Genomic DNA, 20,634 nt, shown 5'->3' on the forward strand with positions numbered 1-20,634 from the left:
AACAGCTTGGAAAATTCCAGAAACTTATGTCATGGCTTTAGAAGATTCTGATAGGCTAATTGACATCATTTGAGTCAATTGGAGGTGTACCTGTGGATGTATTTCAAGGTCTACCTTTCAACTCAGTGCCTGTCACAGCTGTTTCGCCTCATCACATTGTCCTATGTCAGATTAGACTCTGGCCAAAACAATGGCTCCATTGCTGACACAACTAGGCAGCAAAAAGCATTTGCATTTTAAGTTGAAAAGAGAAGTATCAGACCCATGGGACAGGCTGATCTAGTCAGTACGTTTTACTTATTAATGAATCAGTGGGTTTATTTCGTAGTTCTCGTTCATGCAATTATTCTTCCAGGTTCATGTTGTCCTTGCCAGGCAATGGATAAAAAATGTCCCATCGTTCTTTCTCTCTTTCCTGGCCATGACGGATATTGAGGTTGATGAACTGTGCTATTGGTTATGTTATATAACCGGCAGATTGGAAACCACATTCATTATTCATTCTGGCCATGTCTGCAGCTGCAGGGAGATTGTAATGGATAGTCCACAGAACGCGTGGCAGGTAGCCTAATGGTTAGAGCATTGGGCCAGTAACCGAAAGGTTCCTAGATAAAAATCCCCGAACTGACAATGTAAAAATCTGTCGTTCTGCCCCTGGACAAGGCAGTTAACCCACTGTTCCTAGGCCGGTCATTGTAAATAAGAATTTGTATCATAACTGACTTGCCTTGTTAAATTTAAAAATATATATTTATTAAAAAGGACAACTGCCTGGAGACGCTGGATGATTTATTGTTGCCTTATATCCAACCACTGCCTCTGCATCAGTTAATTTACATAACAATGTAGCTACATCATTAGTTGGAAGTGCTGTTGTTTAGGGCTATAAAGTGTATGCACATTGCACACCATTGCATGCATAATGATTGCACTACTTACACACAAGCTCATATCTTAACAAATAGGAAGGAATATAATAGCCATGCTAAAACAATCTGGCAAATGATCATTCAGAATCTCATGAAGATGTAAATTTGTTTTTTAAAATATCTACAAACGATGACTTAAGGCCTAAGTACAATAACACACAAAATAAGACATTTGTTGAAAATATTTCCTAGAAAAAAAATATACATTTTTTTTTATTTAACTAGGCAAGTCAGTTAAGAACAAATTCCTATTTTCAATGATGGCCTAGGAACAGTGGGTTAGTTAACTACCTGTTCAGCGGCAGAACGCCAGATTTGTACCTCGTCAGCCCGGGGGTTTGAACTTGCAAACTTTGGGTTACTAGTCCAACGCTCTAACCACTAGGCTATCAGAAATGATAAGCCTGTGATTGTGAGTCAAGGAGAAGGCTACGTACTGTGAGCAGGATTTACGTAGGTGTATTGACTGAGATTAACCCCTTGTTCCCCTTTAAGGGTGATATGCTTTACAACAACAAAAAACTATGCATACATTATTACCAGTGTTCTTGTAAATTCAACACTGTGCATGTGAAACAGCCATACACTTTAGTAGTCAATAAGTTATCATGTAATAGGTTGATGATATTCCGGTCTGTTACAGTAAATCTTTGTTTTTTTGTGAAATGGCTTGGACCGGTGATATTAATATGTAACTTCATCTCAACGTGATAACGGTAGCTCATTCAGCTATGAAAAGCTAGCTACTGTATAGTAGGTCAGGTCCAAGGTTATATAAGTTACGCAAAATGAGCTCTGAGGATAGGAAGTATCAATAAATAGATATATTACATCAATGTCTGCCCGGATGTGGTGTTAGGGGCTGATACTGTACATAGTGCTCTCTGGATGCCCGGGTATTTGCACATCCTCAGTACAACTCGACGAGAATCAGATTTTGGCATGATATATTTTGAAGATGTTTTTATTTTCACACATTTTGTGTGTCAGTGTGTACATTTTCAAATTACACAGTGTGTTCCTCACTGGCACAGTCTATAAGCAGTTCACTTGACAAAAGCTATGTAAAAAATAAAACCACAATGGAGAAAAATACCTTTTGTACATAACTGAAGCAAAGTGGGTTGAATGGAAACAGGTGTGAAATTGAGTTGATAGTTGTATTGTAACTACTTTAAATATAACATGTATATCAACTCTCGTATTCTCCTAAGATAGAATATAGCTGCACATATTCATAAAAATGACAAATACAGTATATTACTAGATTAAACACTGCATGATTTTTTTAATACATCAACTGGAAAACTTTAGCTGCCGTTTTTAGACCCTGTGTAATAAGATACAGTGGACTACAGGTTTAAAGTGTAATTTATCACTGTTACAGTATATCTATGAATACTAATACTTGTCCTTTCAGTAGTACACCGGGCTTTTGAATCTCCTATCCGTTCAATATTGGCTGGCCTTTAAGTTTCTGCCAGGTGCATTTTCTCGATTGCTTTCCAAGCGTGTGAATACATCCCTTTACAAATAAAATGACAGCTCTACTCTAGAATAATTCACTGATATTTATCATACCCTTACATACCATATACACAATCCCCTATAACACAAAAACACAGGCATTATCATATTTATTCTGTTCAGCTATAAAAACAGATCATAGAGGTGGTTAAGTATAGGTACTGTAGGCAAAGTATTACATTGCATTGATGAGTTTCATTGAATATATAAAATGTGTTCATAATTGGTATTCTTTGGAAATTCTGTGATATTCAGTGACATTTCAGTTTGGTGTATGCTACTGTTGTCATGGGATGCTGTGGGTTAATTAATCGCAGGTATTGGGATACTTTCAATATAAGTGGATAAATAGATTTAGGCTCTTAAATCCTGATCCAGGAAGGCAGTTGACATGCCCCCCCCCCCCCCCCCCCCCCCCCCCCATTTGGGTATTTGGAAGGGCAAAGCGGACAGGTGGTTATCTTAGTCATACAGCGAGTGCCACATGGCGATCTGCTTACGGGGGTTGTCTAGCATTTGCTGCCAGTGTTGGAGGCCAGTGTTAGAGGCCTGTAAACCCAGCTGACAGTGGCCCAGGGACTCCTGCTCACTAGGACCTGCCTGGTTCAACACCTCCAAGTCCAGACTGGATTTAGACAGCAGCTCGCGGGGAACCTCCAGCATCATCATCTCATTCCACACTGGGTTCATCTTGTGCTTGACCCGTCGCGTCTGCTTCTTCTTCCTCCTCAGCTTGGTAGTCTGGTGCTTCAGGGCCAGTTTCACAGACAGGTCTAGGAACAAGGAACGAGGCTTTCACTACAATGACATCCACCAACAAAAATATTTTTCTATCTTAACATACTCTAGCGTCAACCTGTGGATGGACTACCCATTCACGGTTGTATGGTTTAATGAGCAGTTGTAGGCGTCATACAGTATGAGCGGCAATGGGTTAAATGAATAAACAGGGTGTACCTATGGAGTTCTTCAGCTTGTCTGACTGTAGTCCTCGAGCCTTCATCACCACTACTCCCAGCCGGTTGGCTGCAGGCAGGTAACTTATAGACAGCAGGAGCTCTCCAGCTGCCTGGACATCCTGCCGATTGTAGTCAATAGTCAATTACACCAATTCACTGTGATTAGAGCAGGTCACATGAAAACCTTTCCTCTGCAAATAATGTCAAAAACACACAGCGGGAAACTTCAACACATAGCAGACTTTAATATACATAGGTTAGAACAAATATCAACAAGCAATGTCCATTTATGAATGACAATAAGGTACGCCTGTTACCTTGACACCATCATTAGCGGACACAAAGTTCTGATTCACTAGTAATCAAATGGACTGGATGAATGGCTGAGTGAGTCACCTCTGTGCCTCAGGAAGACTAGGATTCATTAGGCACAGATCCTTATAATCCCTGCCATTATGCTTCTGATGCTACTGGTGAATCTCATATTGATCTGAAATTGTGCCACTTTGGTAAATGGTCTTCCTGCGTGGGTTAGGGGCATTGCAACTCCTACACATACTGCAACATGTCCCAATATGTCACTTTACTAAGTGGAATATCAGAGACTCTTACAACCAGGAAAGAGTCTGTCGTAAAAGTAATATCATATAAACGTAATACGTAATATGTGTGTAGGAGGCTTTACAGTCAACACGCCACCTTTTGTCAAACTGTTATCATGCACAACCAAACTGTGTGGAGGGTTGATTTGTGAAAGTAATTGATATCTAGGGTCTTTGGTCATCCAGTAGTGCACATATGAGGAAGAGGTTCGTATTATGTTCAAACAGGCCACACACAAAAATAGGGAGCCCACTAGTCTTGTTTTTTTTAAATTAATGTTCTTCTCTGAGTCATAACTCTGCACATCCACATCCAAATCAACAGTTTTGTGAAAATGTTTCTCTCTCTTTCAGTGGACGTCTGATAAATCAAAGATCTTCTCTCTTTCTTCAGTGGAGTATCATAGTGTGTAATCTCCTGAGGAGCTACAGCACAGTCTACTGCTGTGTGTGTCATCACTGGCTTCTGTCAGCCCCATCTGCCCCCTGTGTTCTCTTTATGCAGCTATGACCATTAAATAAAGAGCTGAAAAACTTCTCACTGTGTTCAATTAAAAATCATTTATAGCTATTCTCTCGCGGAGGTGTATCACTTGCGTCACAGCCTACATCAGACAAAACTGCCACCTTCCCCTCCCTGCATTTCTCAGCCTCCTCCTGTCCTCTCCATCTCCTCTATCTGCTCTTTGTCTTTGGCAAAGACTGATTTCTCTCGTGTCATCCTTGTATCTCTCTCCGTCATCTCCCTCTCGTGCATCATCCCGGTTTGTGATTCCTGGCAGGACTTCATGCTCTCTTGCGCATCCCAGAAGAAAGATAGTCCCAAGGGTTTGTGATGACGTAGATTCTGATCTCCTGCCTAGCTTGGAGGCTTACGATGGAGCTGCCAGGAAGAACTGGAGAGCTGGCTGTTTTTTTATTAAATCCCTATTTGCATTCAGGTGTCCTTGTAGCTGAAGTTTTGAAGAACAGCTTGTGGGTGGACAGAATGAGCTGTTCCGAAAGAAAAGAGAAACAAGATCATATTGGGGTTTCTTATAATTCCCTTTTTTTTAAAGGTTTCCCAGCCTTGCAAATGGATCAGAGACTGAATAAACTTGCAGTATAAATGTAGTCTCTGTATGTACTCAATCCTTTCAGAGATTTCTATCAAAACGTCCAACAACAATCTCCCTTTCAACACTATATACAAATACTCCCTGTGCCACTGAGAATGAGGCGTGAAATGGATTTCCTTTTTCTGTAGCGGTTTGAGTAGCTATCCTTTTAACCTAAATCCTCTTTAGGTTAACATAACATTGTCGCTGTATCTTGAGGAGGCTTGACAGTGCTTGTTACAGGGTAGCCATACAGACAGGCAGACCAAACCTAGCCATTGAGATAAATGAGTTTGGCCTTGAGTAAAAATTATTTTGATCACAGTGCCTAGTATTCAGTTTCACCAGATCCACAGAACAGTTGTCCAGTTTGAGAGCTGGGATGGCTCAAGTCACTATCAGATCACCGAGGGGTAAGGGCTCTCGAAGGACGCCATGGCAACGCCTATTTTTTTATAACGAACACCTGACAGCCCAGAGAAGCACAGGTTAGAGATAGTTAGTGGAAACACAAAATATCAGTGACTCAGCCAATACATCTCACCCCAATTCAGAATCCCTCATCATACCACCCAATCTTCAAAAGAAGATAAACAGTTACAGTACTCAAACTATATCTATGATGGTCTCAAAGAGGAACACAGTCCTATACAATTCAATTTACAAAAATATAATAATATTAAAAGAGAAACTGCACGTGCTGATTTGGCTCCTTTTATGGCTCGCTGCGGCCTTCTGGGAGAGAGGAAAGGAGGAGCTGGGATCCTTTGAGAGGTTCATGGCTCTGTTCAAGGCAGTCTTCGACTATCATCCCAGAGGGCAGAAAGGGAGGGGAGATACTTCTCCAGTGGGGTGCCCAGACCTCTGTGGAGTATGCCCTCACCTTTCGGACTGTGTCAGCCTCCAGCAGATGGAATGAGCCGGAGATGGCCATCCGTCTGGATAACCAGCACCTACCTCTCTCCTAGCCCTCCTGCTTTGGCTGTCCTGAGGCAGAGCCTGAACCCATGCAGGTAGGGGCCACACACCTTTCCACGGAAGAGCGGCGTTGCCGGAGACAGCTGGGGCTCTGTTCCTATTGCGGCCAGGAGGGGCACCAGCTTCAGTGGTGTCTGGTGCGTTCCAACCCAGGGTCCACTATGGCAGAGGGGCGGCCATGTATGCGCACAAACCAATCTCCCCGGCACGCTCCAGCAGGGAAACTACTTCCTCTGCCTCAGCGGCCTTGGTCCCATCTGTCCATATACTTTGTTACTGATCTCCCCCCCATCTGATGGTTTCACCACTGTTATGGTTATTGTGGACAGATTTTCCAAATTCTGCCGTTTTATCCCTCTCTCTGGTCTCCTTACCGCTCTCCAGGTGGCAGAGGCACTGTTCCAGCAGGTCTTCCGGCACTATGGTCTTCCGTAGGACGTCGTCTCTGACCATGGCCCCCAATTCACATCGCGGGTATGGAGAGCCTTCATGGAGAAGCTGGAGGCCATGGCCAGCCTCGCATTCGGGTACCGGCCTTGGTCCAACGGGCAGGTGGAGAGTACCGACCAGGAGCTGGGGAGGTTCTTAAGGAGTCACTGCCAGGACCGATAGGGGGAGGGGCCCGGTACTGTCATGCATACTCCCACTCACCCTCTCCAGTGATTGACATTACCAGTCAACTAACCACAGGCCCTGGCAACCATTATTATGCACACCTGCTCCCCATTATTATGCACACCTGCTCCCCATCATTATGCACACCTGGACTTCATCACCTTGATTACCGTCCCTTTATTTAGCCCTCGGTAGCCTCAGTCATCAGGCAGTATTGGTTTGATTTGATTCACGTTCTGTACACTTGTTTTATTTATCTGCATTTATCATTATTAAACTCACGTTCTGCACCTGCTTCCTGACTCCCCGCGTATTCGTGACACTCCTCAAGAAATGCCTGCGGCTATGACAGAAAACAAACTTGAGTTGGCTTGGGGGTGTGGTTTGATGTGGGTGTTTCTTACGTGGGCCCTTTCCACCACCAGGACACAACCATCTGTCAGAACCTTGCCCGCAGCCGTTTCCTCCCACTCAATCTCAACAAACCTCCCGGAGGTTGAGTTGAATAACTACAGATGCGTGAGGAGATGACGGAGAAAACTTTGAATAGGTCAGTAGCCTACAGAGTAATAATGAGAAGAATGCAATTGCTGAATGCATGTATACATTTTAAACTAAGTGTTTTGATAACGTTTAAAATGTAGCAACAGTTCCATGTAGAATAAACAACCCTTTACATAATACCGTAGAAGCAGTGTTCTGCTAACATAACAATGAGCACCTTTCATTGTCATTCCCAGTCGATACAGATACTGTGCCTATCAGCCTGTCAAGTGGTAGTGGGGCTACCTTGGCAAACATGTCAGAGTGGTCATACCTTCCTGTGTGATATCCCGTATGCAACAGGAGTTCCCTGATCAGATGCAGAATACACAGGGTTTCTCCCTCCCCATATTGACTGACACCATTAAATTCAGTCATTTAAAAAAAGACGATACAAGTAAAAGTTGTTTCTAGTAAAATGTTTATGCAGAGTGCAAGATCTCTCTCCATTCAGAGACATCTGTATCAAGCTCATCTGTCAGTCTGGACTTCATCCCATCATCTTGCAAGTCTTCATGTGCTGGCTCCATTCATGTTTCTGTTAACACATGCACATAGTCACTGTTCTATTACCAATGGCAGTTAGGATAGGTAATATCTGACACACAAACGGGTGTTATGTTGAAGTTTGAACAAGTCAGACTAGACCTACCTAATTCTGTTCTCTCTATCAACGACCGTTGGTGAGCAGGCAAGAGGTGAGGCTGGAGGTGAGGTCTTTGCCAGAGCCCCTTTGATGGGCATAGCAGCGTAGATCAGCTCCTGGCCCCTCATCAAAGATACTGGTCGTTCACACACACACAGAGCACTGATTATGATTAGCCTGGTGGATCCAACCTGAACGCTGGGTTCATCTTTCTATTTCACTTCAGATCGCTTATGCCCCGGACATTATATGCATCTAAAAAGGTAGAAAATAAGCAACAAGTAATGTCAGTTTACATCAATTATGTTTCACAATTGGGTTAGAATGTATCAAAGTAACGAAACGGGTTACCTTCTGTATTTGTACAAATGATGAGCCTGTGAAAGCTGTTGCCGCCGACAGGTGAAGGTTGCTGGCCGGATACTTGCCATAGGAATGCTCACAGCGAGGGCAAGTCTGCATGATGCTGATGAGGGCCCTCTTGCTGGTCTCTATGCTGCATGTTTGGCTGCAAACCTAACATCTCTGGAACAACCATATTTATTTGTGCCCTACCTGGACACTAACTTAGAGTGGCATGGAAATATGATTACATCGCTAAAGTAACCAAATAATTAGTATGATACAACTTTGCCATAGTATGGTGTCGTCAAATCAACTTTAGAGAGATGGCAATGTTGCCATTTCTGTTACGAGCAAAGTTTGTAAAGAAAAATTAGCTAGCACTGCTAATGTTAGCTAACTAAAATACGGTGGTCCCCTCAATCTCAGAACATCAGTCATGACAAAAGGCTTTCCTACTAATTATTTGCCTTCTTTTGAAATGTTAACGTTTCTCCATGCCAAATCTGAGTTGGATTTAGGTAGGCTAACGCTAGCCAGCTAGCTAGCTAACATCAGCTATGTTAGCGATGATAGTGATAATGATAATCAGTAAACATAACCAGATACATAACCAGCAGTCTATGGTCTAGTTACCGGTATACTCACCACCACTGGGGACCAACAAACTCCAACCACCTATTCCGCATGATTAGGGTCCTTCGGCAGGGCATGCAAACCATAGTTGTTGGCTATGCTTCTTGCTGGACGCATGCATTGCATGGTCAATCCATATAGATATTTTCAGTCTCAAACGGCCGTGATCCTTTGAACATGTTGGCTGGGGGCGATTAAACAACGGAGCCCCATTTAAAGAAGGGAAGCGAAGTGGGAGGAGTGATGATTTGCATGTGGAGCTTGGCAAAACGGGGCATGATTTGTTGACATAATTATAATCCAAACCCACCTTTCAGTTCCAAACTGACTTTATGACCAAAATGACCCTATTTAGACTTTGTAGTCAATTTTGACAATATAATAAATGTTCTGCCAATAGGCCATTTTCAAAAGGATTAGTTCATTTTTAGGAGCAGTTGCTCTTTAACTTTGCGGCCAATGCTGTCTACTATATATCAATGATAAGAACAGGGTAGCCTACCTGTTTTGGTGGTTGTAGGTCGACCCAGCAGTCTGCGTTGGACATCATGCCCACATCAACCAGCTTGAACCTCATGACGCCCAGGTTGGTGTTCTGGGAGAAGTGGTCACAACTGTGAAGGGAGAGAGCCACTTCGCCCTCCACCTCATACCCCCCTGGTAGGGAGAACACCAGGCCTTCCTCCCAGCGGGTGTGGCTGGTCAGGCGTCGCAACGAAGTCTGGGCCTCCCTCTGTCCTGCTGCCAAGGTCAGGACTCCGGCCACATAGCCCTCACAGCCTGACCCCACACTCAAATGCTCCGCTACAGAGGAAGACAGAGAGGGAAGGAAGGCAACAGAGAGAGGGGGAGCGAACCCTGAGAATAGCAGTCTATTGATGTAGTTTTAATTACATTTTTACATTTTACATTTTAGTAATTTAGCAGATGCTACTCTTAGAAGAGGATCGGGTTTAAAATGTTTTCAGAAGATGGGCAAGGACTCTGCTGTCCTAGCTTCAGGGGGAAGCTGGTTCCACAATTGGGGTGCCAGGACAGAGAAGAGCTGGGCTGACCGGAAGCTGCCCTCCCGTAGGGGTGGGAGGGCCAAGAGAACAGAGGTGGCAGAACGAAATGCCCACGTTGGGTGTGTAGGGCTTGAGCATAGCCTGAAGGTAGAGGGGGGCAGTTGTTCTTGCTGCTCCGTAGGCAAGTACCATGGTCTTGTAGCAGACGCGAGCTTCGACTCGAAGCCAGTGGAGTGTGCGGAGGAGAGAATCTCATTAGCTGTTCCCAATTCTGCAAAATACCAGGTCTGCAAAATATCTTATTATGTCAAATTCACTGAAGTTAGAACTTTATAGGCTATGTATTTATAAGGAGAGAATGCGCATGTCTAGTAGATGTGTTTATGATAAACAATGCAGAAGCACTTTGCAGACCCGGCATAGGTCTCTCCCAACAGTTTCTCTAACAGCAAAGCAGACGCTACACCTTGAATAAAAACAGTAATTAATGAAGCTAAAGGCTTGGATATAATGAGATATAATTGAGCACTCGGCAGGTGATAAACAAACCAAAGAGGCAGGACTCGCAGATAGCTGGCCTGCAGAGAACCTGTGTCCTCCGTTAGCATATCTCCATAGGCGTATGATGCTGGTATGAACAATGTGACAGCTTGCACCCGGACCCCACCACCAACTACCACCCACCCAACCGCCCGCCAGGCAAAGTAGATGCATTGTTGACCTTTTCATTGGGTGACGCATCAGCATCTAGTCGCTAAGCATCGACATACGGGGACCAGCCAATAGAAGGCAAATGCAAAGGCGTCCAAGCTACTCAACCCCTTATCAAATCCCCCACAGTCTTATGAAGGGGGGAGGCCGGTGGATTGCTTTGTCTCACCACAAATGAAATCAATTATTTTGTAGATGGAGGACATAAAAAAAGCAAGGTAGAATATTGAAATAGATTAAGCCAGTGTGACAGCGTTGGTGCGTCATCACTTTGCCACTCTATTGGCTTTGGAATATTGCTCCACAAGACATGATGCACTGAGGGGATTGGGTTGTGAGGTCTCCATTTACAGTTTCAATCTATTTGTCACTATTGATTAACTGTTGCCTCACATTTATTTATTCTATTTGCAGACAACTGCCTCTTAGTTTTTTCCTTTATCCTTGTTTTCATTTGCAGAAGACATCTGCATGTTGACCTCTTTGATAATGTTAATGAGGTTTGACAGAAAGAAATGCACTGTCATGTAAGTACTTAAATACAGTTGAAGTCGGAAGTTTACATACACCTTAGCCAAATACATTTCAAATCAGTTTTTCACAATTCCTGACATTTAATCCTAGTAAAAATTCCCTGTCTTAGGTCAGTTACTTTATTTTAAGAATGTGAAATGTCAGAATAATAGTAGAGAGAATGATTTATTTCAGATTTGATTTCTTTCTTCACATTCCCAGTGGGTCAGAAGTTTACATACACACAATTAATTTTCCTGCCTCATGATGACATCTATTTTGTGAAGTGCACCAGTCCCTCCTGCAGCAAAGCACCCCCACAATATGATGCTGCCACCCCCTGCTTCATGGTTGGGATGGTGTTCTTCGGCTTGCAACCCTCCCCTTTTTCCTCTAAACATAACGATGGTCATTATGGCCAAACAGCTCTATCTTTGTTTCATCAGACCAGAGGACATTTCTCCAACAAGTACGATATTTGTCCCCATGTGCAGTTGCAAACCGTAGTCTGCCTTTTTTATGGCGGTTTTGGAGCCGTGGCTTCTTCCTTGCTGAGCGGCCTTTCAGGTTATGTCGATATACAGTGCCTTGCGAAAGTATTCGGCCCCCTTGAACTTTGCGACCTTTTGCCACATTTCAGGCTTCAAACATAAAGATATAAAACTTTATTTTTTTTGTGAAGAATTAACAACAAGTGGGACACAATCATGAAGTGGAACGACATTTATTGGATATTTCAAACTTTTTTAACAAATCAAAAACTGAAAAATTGGGCGTGCAAAATTATTCAGCCCCCTTAAGTTAATACTTTGTAGCGCCACCTTTTGCTGCGATTACAGCTGTAAGTCGCTTGGGGTATGTCTCTATCAGTTTTGCACATCGAGAGACTGACATTTTTTCCCATTCCTCCTTGCAAAACAGCTCGAGCTCAGTGAGGTTGGATGGAGAGCATTTGTGAACAGCAGTTTTCAGTTCTTTCCACAGATTCTCGATTGGATTCAGGTCTGGACTTTGACTTGGCCATTCTAACACCTGGATATGTTTATTTTTGAACCATTCCATTGTAGATTTTGCTTTATGTTTTGGATCATTGTCTTGTTGGAAGACAAATCTCCGTCCCAGTCTCAGGTCTTTTGCAGACTCCATCAGATTTTCTTCCAGAATGGTCCTGTATTTGGCTCCATCCATCTTCCCATCAATTTTAACCATCTTCCCTGTCCCTGCTGAAGAAAAGCAGGCCCAAACCATGATACTGCCACCACCATGTTTGACAGTGGGGATGGTGTGTTCAGCTGTGTTGCTTTTACGCCAAACATAACGTTTTGCATTGTTGCCAAAAAGTTCAATTTTGGTTTCATCTGACCAGAGCACCTTCTTCCACGTTTGGTGTGTCTCCCAGGTGGCTTGTGGCAAACTTTAAACAACACTTTTTATGGATATCTTTAATAAATGGCTTTCTTCTTGCCACTCTTCCATAAAGGCCAAATTTGTGCAATATACGACTGATTGTTGTCCTATGGACAGAGTCTCCCACCTCAGCTGTAGATCTCTGCAGTTCATCCAGAGTGATCATGGGCCTCTTGGCTGCATCTCTGATCAGTCTTCTCCTTGTATGAGCTGAAAGTTTAGAGGGGCGGCCAGGTCTTGGTAGATTTGCAGTGGTCTGATACTCCTTCCATTTCAATATTATCGCTTGCACAGTGCTCCTTGGGATGTTTAAAGCTTGGGAAATCTTTTTGTGTCCAAATCCGGCTTTAAATTTCTTCACAACAGTATCTCGGACCTGCCTGGTGTGTTCCTTGTTCTTCATGATGCTCTCTGCGCTTTTAACGGACCTCTGAGACTATCACAGTGCAGGTGCATTTATACGGAGACTTGATTACACACAGGTGGATTGTATTTATCATCATTAGTCATTTAGGTCAACATTGGATCATTCAGAGATCCTCACTGAACTTCTGGAGAGAGTTTGCTGCACTGAAAGTAAAGGGGCTGAATAATTTTGCACGCCCAATTTTTCAGTTTTTGATTTGTTAAAAAAGTTTGAAATATCCAATAAATGTCGTTCCACTTCATGATTGTGTCCCACTTGTTGTTGATTCTTCACAAAATACAGTTTTATATCTTTATGTTTGAAGCCTGAAATGTGGCAAAAGGTCGCAAAGTTCAAGGGGGCCGAATACTTTCGCAAGGCACTGTAGGACTGGTTTTACTGTGGATGTAGATACTTTTGTACCTGTTTCCTCCAGCATCTTCACAATTTCCTTTGCTGTTGTTCTGGGATTGATTTGCACTTTTCGCACCAAAGTAGAAGATTCGAGGGAAAAAACGCTTTAATGTCCAAAAACCAGGAACACGTACAAATGGGTGAAGCCAAAACACAGGCGCAAACACAACCCAAGAACCACTGGTAATACCCGGACAGCGAAAACCCAACAATAAACAATACACCTCTTACATACACAGCAACAAGCCCACACAAACACAAGCGGGCTAAAACCAAAAAACCCAACAAGGAACAGGTGAAAACAATTAGATGGTGATATTCGTGACAATAGGCCTTGAAGTTCAGTCAACTTAGTGTATGTCAGTGTATGTAAACTTCTGACCCACTGGAATTGTGATACAATGAATTATAAGTGAAATAATCTGTCTGTAAACAATTGTTGGAAAAGTTTATTGTGTCATCCACAAAGTAGATGTCCTAACCGACTTGCCAAAACTTTAGTTTCTTAACAAGAAATTTGTGGAGTGGTTGAAAAACAGGTTTTAATGACCCCAATCTAAGTGTATGTAAACTTCCGACTTCAACTGTATGTTGAATAGGTAAACTAGGGTCAATATCATGTTTAGTGATACCTCACCCTTCATAACTTCCATGAAGTGGACATACTGGCAGATCATACTGTTGAGATTGTTGCCTTACCTTCTATCACGGTGATGTGTAGCTCGTTCTGGTCTGTATAATAGGTGAGAGAGAAATGCAGCTTAGGGTGGAGGATGGAGCTGCTTGTTGTCATCCCATTGGTTAGAGCCCTTGCACAGGGGGTTTTGTCCTTTGAGTCTGGGAAAGGAGACGACGTTAGGGCTGGTCAATTCCTTGGTAACGGAATTGCGCTGAGATTTTTCACTTAAAATGTATGACAAACAAAAACCATTGATTTCAAAGTTCAACAAACGCTACAACTCCATGCACAAGGACTACTTTTAACAATTTACACTGAACATTTGACAAAAAAAAAAACACATTTACTGGAAGAAATATGCAGATGCAAAGTTTGGTAACAGAATTTTGGTAAAATCTCCCTCAATTGTTTTATGTGTCCACGTTTTCCAAAAACTCTGTTAAATATGTGCTCCGAATTAAGTCTTAACAATGTCTGCAGAAAGAATGGGGTGTCAGCTATGACATGATACATTGACTTTGAAAAAAAACATTTATTTTGGTTATTGAACTACAGTAAGTGAAGTGGATTTACACCCAGTACAGAATTGTGTTAATGGAATTTATTCATGGGTCTGTGATCTGTACTACACAGAAATGCAGAATTATGCATATGAATGTCATTCTTTTCATGGTGATGTATCCTAAATCGGTACACAAAGGTATAAATATGCAATATCCTCCTTTGCATATTTGGGTATTATTCTTCACAATGGCTATTATTTTAATGAGCTCTGCCCCCAGACAAGACCAAATTGGTTTGGTCCAGACCAGACCAAATCTGAACCAATCATAGACGTCTATGTTCAACAAGTTCGGAAATCGAAGTGCAGCACAGTAGGGTAGAGTTCAGTACAGTATAGTTCAGTACAGTACAGCATAGTACAGTACAGTACAGCACAGTAGAGTGCAGTAGACTTCAGTACAGTACAATACAGTACATTATTGTGTGCTCTACTCTAGTGTGCTCTACTGTGTACTGTACTGAACTCTACCCCAGTACTGTACTGAACTGTACTCTAATTTTCCTTGCTGTACTGTACTCTACTGTAATGTACCGTACTTTCCAAACTTGTGAACCCAACTGTGGTTTGTGACTATGATTTCCCATTGTAGCCAATTCAATTGCAGAAATTCTGTTACCGATGTTTCGGAAATTAAATGATCGATTTGGTAACACAATTTCAAGTTTTAATCACTTAATAATTCATGAACAAAATTGGTATCAGTAAAAATACTACAACTAATTGATAGGTCTACCTTTACTTGTTACTTGTACTTGTAATTTCTCATGAGAGGAAGAGAAATTTAAAAATATATTAAAGATGTGTGGGTTTTTGGTAATGTAATATCAAGGCACAAGGCAATTTTTCTTAAACTTACAGACAGCAGAAAAAATTCGCAAAACTAAATATAAGTTTTGATATTAGTTGGCAGGGATCTTTACTTACAACATTATTGTGTTTTGATTGATTTCTACTTCCTTTTCAGACTTTTTCTGTAAGATGTTTCCTAAGACCCCTTTTCCATCTGTTTGACCAGAAATCGAAGGCTTTGCTCATTCCAAATTGTGTATATACATTTTCATTTCTCTAAAATATAGACCCTTAGCTTTCATTTGACACCCAATTTGATATGCTCCTATGAACTTAAGAGGTTGGTGCTCATGGGTCCTTTTATATGGAAATTACCGTCTGTTTGTCTTCCTGGGGACATTGAATGGTAAATGTGTGCATCAACTAAACCATGAAAATCAGTGCATCGTACATTTTTTTTTTTAAAGAAACAATTATTTGAGAAACTATGTATAGCCAAACTGGCTGTTACCGTAATTCAGTTGTAAGAATTCAGTTACCGCATTCAGTTGTAAGAAAGCACCAAGAATAGCAGTAGGAAGATCTTAGCCTTCTGGGACCAGTCCTATCCATCATGCATTAGGTTCCATTGACTGGACACATCAATAACACTAAGTGGATGAGTGTAGGGACGAGGGAGGGAAGAAGGGAGAGTGGGGCAAAGCCTTCGATCAATGCTCTGGCAGGAGGAGAGGTGAGTTTATTTGTATTTATCCTTTATTTAACTAGGCAAGTCAGTTAAGAACAAATTCTTATTTACAAAGACGACCTACCCCGACCAAACCCTAACCCGGACGACGCTGGGCCAACTGTGTGCTGCCCTATGGGGCTCCCAATCACGGCGGGTTGTGATACAGCCTGGAATCTAACTAGCGTCTGTAGTGACGTCTCTAGCACTGAGATGCAGTGCCTTAGACTGCTGAACCACTTGGGAGCCCAATAGAGTTAAGTAACTCAAACACAATTATCTAGACTGAGTGAGTGGTAACTCTAATACAATAGAAGGAAGTGATTGACTACAGTAATTAGCAACACCATTTGTTTCTGCCAAGAAACTGCCAAGATTTTTTTTCCGGATTTACAGAGAAAAAGTGGTTTCAATCTAGGTCCAAAAATTCACATGTAAAATGTTGAATCTAAATAACTGAAGAGTATAACGCATTGTATATGATGGAGGCATAGTAGCTGTGAAAAGAATAGGAAATGATAAAGGAATTTATCTTGTTTAATTCAGGGTGTATGTTATTGGTTGGGGTTTACCTTGTCTGAGGATCGTGAATGTGTCAGAGCTGTCAGTTGCTTGGTTACCAGCATCAGGCTCAGTCGAGGGTCCCTCGGGAGAGGGCTCGCCCCCCTTCTCTGAGGCATGATCAGGGTAGCTGATGACCTCAGATGAGGTCACAGATGGTTTGGGCTTGTATATTTTAGGACATTTCAACAATGTCCTTGGTTGGATGGGCTCTGTGGATTTTTCCACACTGAACTAGAGGAGGAAGAGATGGTTAAACACAGGCTAATAATACTGTACTATGATACAAGGTGTGGTGAGAAATCACAGCTAGTTTGTAGACTGCTTTCATGAAGATTTAGTGTTGGTCGTGCAGTTCAAAGACAGCAAGCCTGCTGTATGCTATCAATCCCAGAGGGGTTCATTAAGGCCATAGCAGTCCATTATCACTGCAGTCTGGCAATTCACTGTAAAACATGGAACACCAATTTACAGTGAATGCTACTCTCTGACAGTCAGCTAAATGTGGGCCACTCAGATGGGTGAGTTATGGTTATGCTTGCTAAGAATTTCCATCGATTCTCCTGGGCATGCATCATTACTCTCCCAAATCAAACTCTCAATGATAACATTGACTGGTAACTGGAAGCTATTATTTTAAGGTATAGAACTTTATTTATGCTTGTGGAATAAATTGCACACCGTTAAGTTACATTCCATAATGGGATATAAACAATTCAGAGGAGGACTAAATCTCTCCACCCAACAAGTGTTCTTTCACCTCCTTAGCAGCACAGTTGAAGTGCTGCAAAAAGCAAGCTGACTGGAACGTGGTGTCCCCCTGGTGCACGCATCATGTGCGAGGGCTTGTGTACGCTGAGGAAAGGAAGGCTGTGTGCATAGACTAGACGTAACATAGTAAATGTACATCTGGGACGATCAAATCAGAATGATATGTCACGTTTGGTATGGTTACATAAGACAAAGGTTAGGAGTTAGGTTAAAGGATTAACACAAACGTCTCGTAACCCAAAGGTTGCGTGTCTGAATCTCATCACGGACAACTTCGGCATTTTAGCTAATTAGCAACTACTTAGCATGTTAGCTTAACTTTAACCTAACTCCGTACCTTAACCCTAACAATCCTTTGACCTAACTCCTAGCCCTAACCTCAACCCTAACCCCTAGCCTAGCTATCGTTAGCCACCTAGCTAACGTTAGCCACAACCAATTGTAATTCTTAACATATCATACGAAATGGATGATCGACATCCAGAAATGAATACATACCAAACGAAACTTAACATACAATACTAATTGGAGTGTCCCAGATTTACATTTACTATATTAAGTCTACGCCTGATTCCAGGTTGTAGCGTGAGCTGCAGGGGTATCCTGCTCCCCAAATTACACTGACACAGATGTGCAGGGAACCCATGCATTCTTTATTAGGCTAGTCCTAGCAGTTTTTTTTTCCCGTTCTGAAAGATTCTGAATCACTCATCCCCTCGTCCTACAAACTCATCGGATTGCTGGGTGCGAACATATGCGTGTCTTTAAAAAAAATACATTATCTGCTTCTAACACCATTATTTAGCCATCTTCAAATGAGACCCATATTCAGGAACACTACACAGATCATTAGGCCATAGGAATTAAACACACTGTAGTTTGTTTAAACACACTGTCGCTCTTCAAAGTGGTTGCTGAGGTGTTAAGTCTGCTTCAAAGCTGTGGGATCTCACTCTATGACTAATCACTCAAGGTCAAATGTGGACATAAGTGCAACACCTTTCGCTTGGCTCAGAGAGAGGATGGGTGGGTTCACTGTAAAGGGGACTGCAACAGACAATCAACCTTTCCCACAGAAAGGACACTGTTTGTGAGCAGAACTGTGATACAATGCCACAAGCCAAGTCACAGGTTAAGCCTCCTGCAGCCCATAGGAACAAGAATAGAGTGCTATAGTAACTGTACTCCAGTGCCTATGACAGTAAAAAGACTACAACAAATGGTCATCAGAGGAGCCAATTGAAGGGCTCTATCTTAACGCAGTCCTTTATTGTAATGTAACCCCTATCTGATGTTTTTTTTTTTACTTCTGCATTTCCTGTGTTACAATCTTAATATCAGTTAAGGGAGATATCAAAGGCAGGCATAAGCAGATATTTGTAATCATCTTAGCCTGTTCAAAAATCAAGAGTAGTTGTTGTGTCAGTGTATTAAACAACTGTAGTTAGCTATATTATTTACCAAGAGAAACTGTAGTTACTCAAAGTAAGTTAGTTACCACTCAGAGTAGTTACTACTCAGTGAAACTGTAGTTGCTCAAATCAAACATACAGGACAAAGCTTTTTGCACTACAATTATAGATCACATATGAGATATTTTTTTTAAAACAGCTCTACATGTGATATGACATTTAGTCAATGTTATCACTCAATAACCATGGCATTCACTCCAGTCCCACGCCACATAAACCTAGTGACACAGATTCACCAAGTCCCCTGCGGTGATGGTAGTTACCCTCCCAGGAAAGTAAGCTCTCTAAGATCTGAGTCCATGTCCAAGTACTGTAGTAGGGCAGCTCACCTTCTCTGAGGAGTGCAGAACACTGGGTTTAGCCTTCTCTGGGTCTGCATCTTCACCACTTTCCGACTTGCCTTTCTTACAGGACCTGCAGATCAGTGAGAGCCCACAGAGAGTGAGGATGCCTGACGCAGTGCCCAGCGTAGCTCCAAGGATAGCAGCTGTGGTGAAAATCATGCTGGTCAAGAAGGGCAACACAGGAAAAAATAAAAAGGAAGAAGGAAGGAAACTAAAAATGTTCAAGTTACTCTTCAGGCAGCATTACAAATAAAGATGCTGATTGGTTAGTCTGCAGCAAATGTCCCACAAAAATAGGATGCTTTTTCAGGAGACAGGCTACACTTCATTCGGGTACCAGCAGTTGGTTGCAAGCACTTTCAATCTGCAGTTCCCTCATCCAGAGACAGAGGGAGAATGTTCCTGTCTGCAGAAGAGACGCGAGAGAGAGGCAGTCTGCATTGTCTACTTGCATATATTCAGTGAGAGGAGGGATGGGTTAATGACAAAGGGAGAGAAATGAGTGGGAGGGTACAGGCTGGCTGTCTGGTTAGCTGGTTAGGACAGAATATGTCTGTTTCATGTATTATGTCTGTTTCATTTATGCTTACCTTCCCTGTCTCTCTTTTGCTTTTTATCTCTAAGTTTCTCTCTCTTCCTTCCTTCTCTTCCCCACTACCACTTTCCTGTTGCCCTCAGACACATCCATGTCTGACATCTGAAAAAATCCTGCTCCCCAGAATAACTCCCCAGCTGAACTCATTCCCCTTCTCTCAATGCACTATCCCCATTATGCTGTTCAGCCATGAGAATGTGCACCACCACAATATGTATGTTTATTCCTCATGGCTAGGCAAAGGATATCTCTCTGAATTGAACATATCTCTGAATCTGAAATAGCTAGAGTATGAAGACATTTAATTTAGCCACATGAACAGTAAAAAATATATATTCTCGCTCATCAAATTCTATATTTGGTCCCCCAACCTTGCCTTCATATGCAGTTTCCATGGAAACAACATAACCCACAGTACAAACAGACCCCCAAAACCTGTAAAAACATCTTGAGGCCAAGCACTGTTCTTAGCACTGCTGTAACCAAAAGTACAGCACTTGAACATGACAAATAAAAAGTCTCAAAGGCTAATTTACTAACAACAGTAGCTGACTGCAAGTAGTTCCATTTTGCAAGCTCTTCTGGAAACATGCTGTATAATGAAAGCCATCACCATGGCTGTCTGGATAACTTAATAACACTTTAGTCTTCTTTTACATTCCATCCCCATGTCTAGATGAATCACATCCTGAAATTTCCCCCAGGGCAGTGGCCATCTCTCCAAACTGTGTGATGAGGTATGACATATGCTGCCTCAGTTTGGTTTTCCTGGCCGCTTTCATTCAGAAGGCAATACTGG

At 42.2% G+C, this 20,634-nt stretch overlaps 1 protein-coding gene and 1 long non-coding RNA gene across 2 annotated transcripts; both read right to left on the reverse strand.

Moving 5' to 3' along the window:
- Positions 1 to 1,879: 1,879 nt before the first annotated feature.
- Positions 1,880 to 19,698, reverse strand: LOC110506328 (synaptotagmin-13). Its single transcript, XM_021585877.3, has 6 exons — positions 19,226 to 19,698; positions 16,665 to 16,887; positions 14,032 to 14,169; positions 9,377 to 9,678; positions 3,414 to 3,534; positions 1,880 to 3,229 (listed from the first exon to the last, which is right to left on the reverse strand). The coding sequence occupies exons 1-6, from the start codon at positions 19,397 to 19,399 to the stop codon at positions 2,919 to 2,921; spliced, it is 1,269 nt and encodes a 422-aa protein (XP_021441552.3). The 5' UTR covers positions 19,400 to 19,698; the 3' UTR covers positions 1,880 to 2,918.
- LOC149971361 (uncharacterized) lies at positions 3,641 to 8,151 on the reverse strand. Its single transcript, XR_016492180.1, has 2 exons — positions 7,903 to 8,151; positions 3,641 to 7,788 (listed from the first exon to the last, which is right to left on the reverse strand). It is a non-coding gene; the product is annotated as an uncharacterized LOC149971361 (long non-coding RNA).
- Positions 19,699 to 20,634: the final 936 nt, after the last annotated feature.

This window comes from Oncorhynchus mykiss, chromosome 26, assembly GCF_057628025.1.
Source record: "Oncorhynchus mykiss isolate SJ-2025 chromosome 26, ASM5762802v1, whole genome shotgun sequence".
Taxonomy (NCBI): Eukaryota; Metazoa; Chordata; class Actinopteri; order Salmoniformes; family Salmonidae; genus Oncorhynchus; species Oncorhynchus mykiss.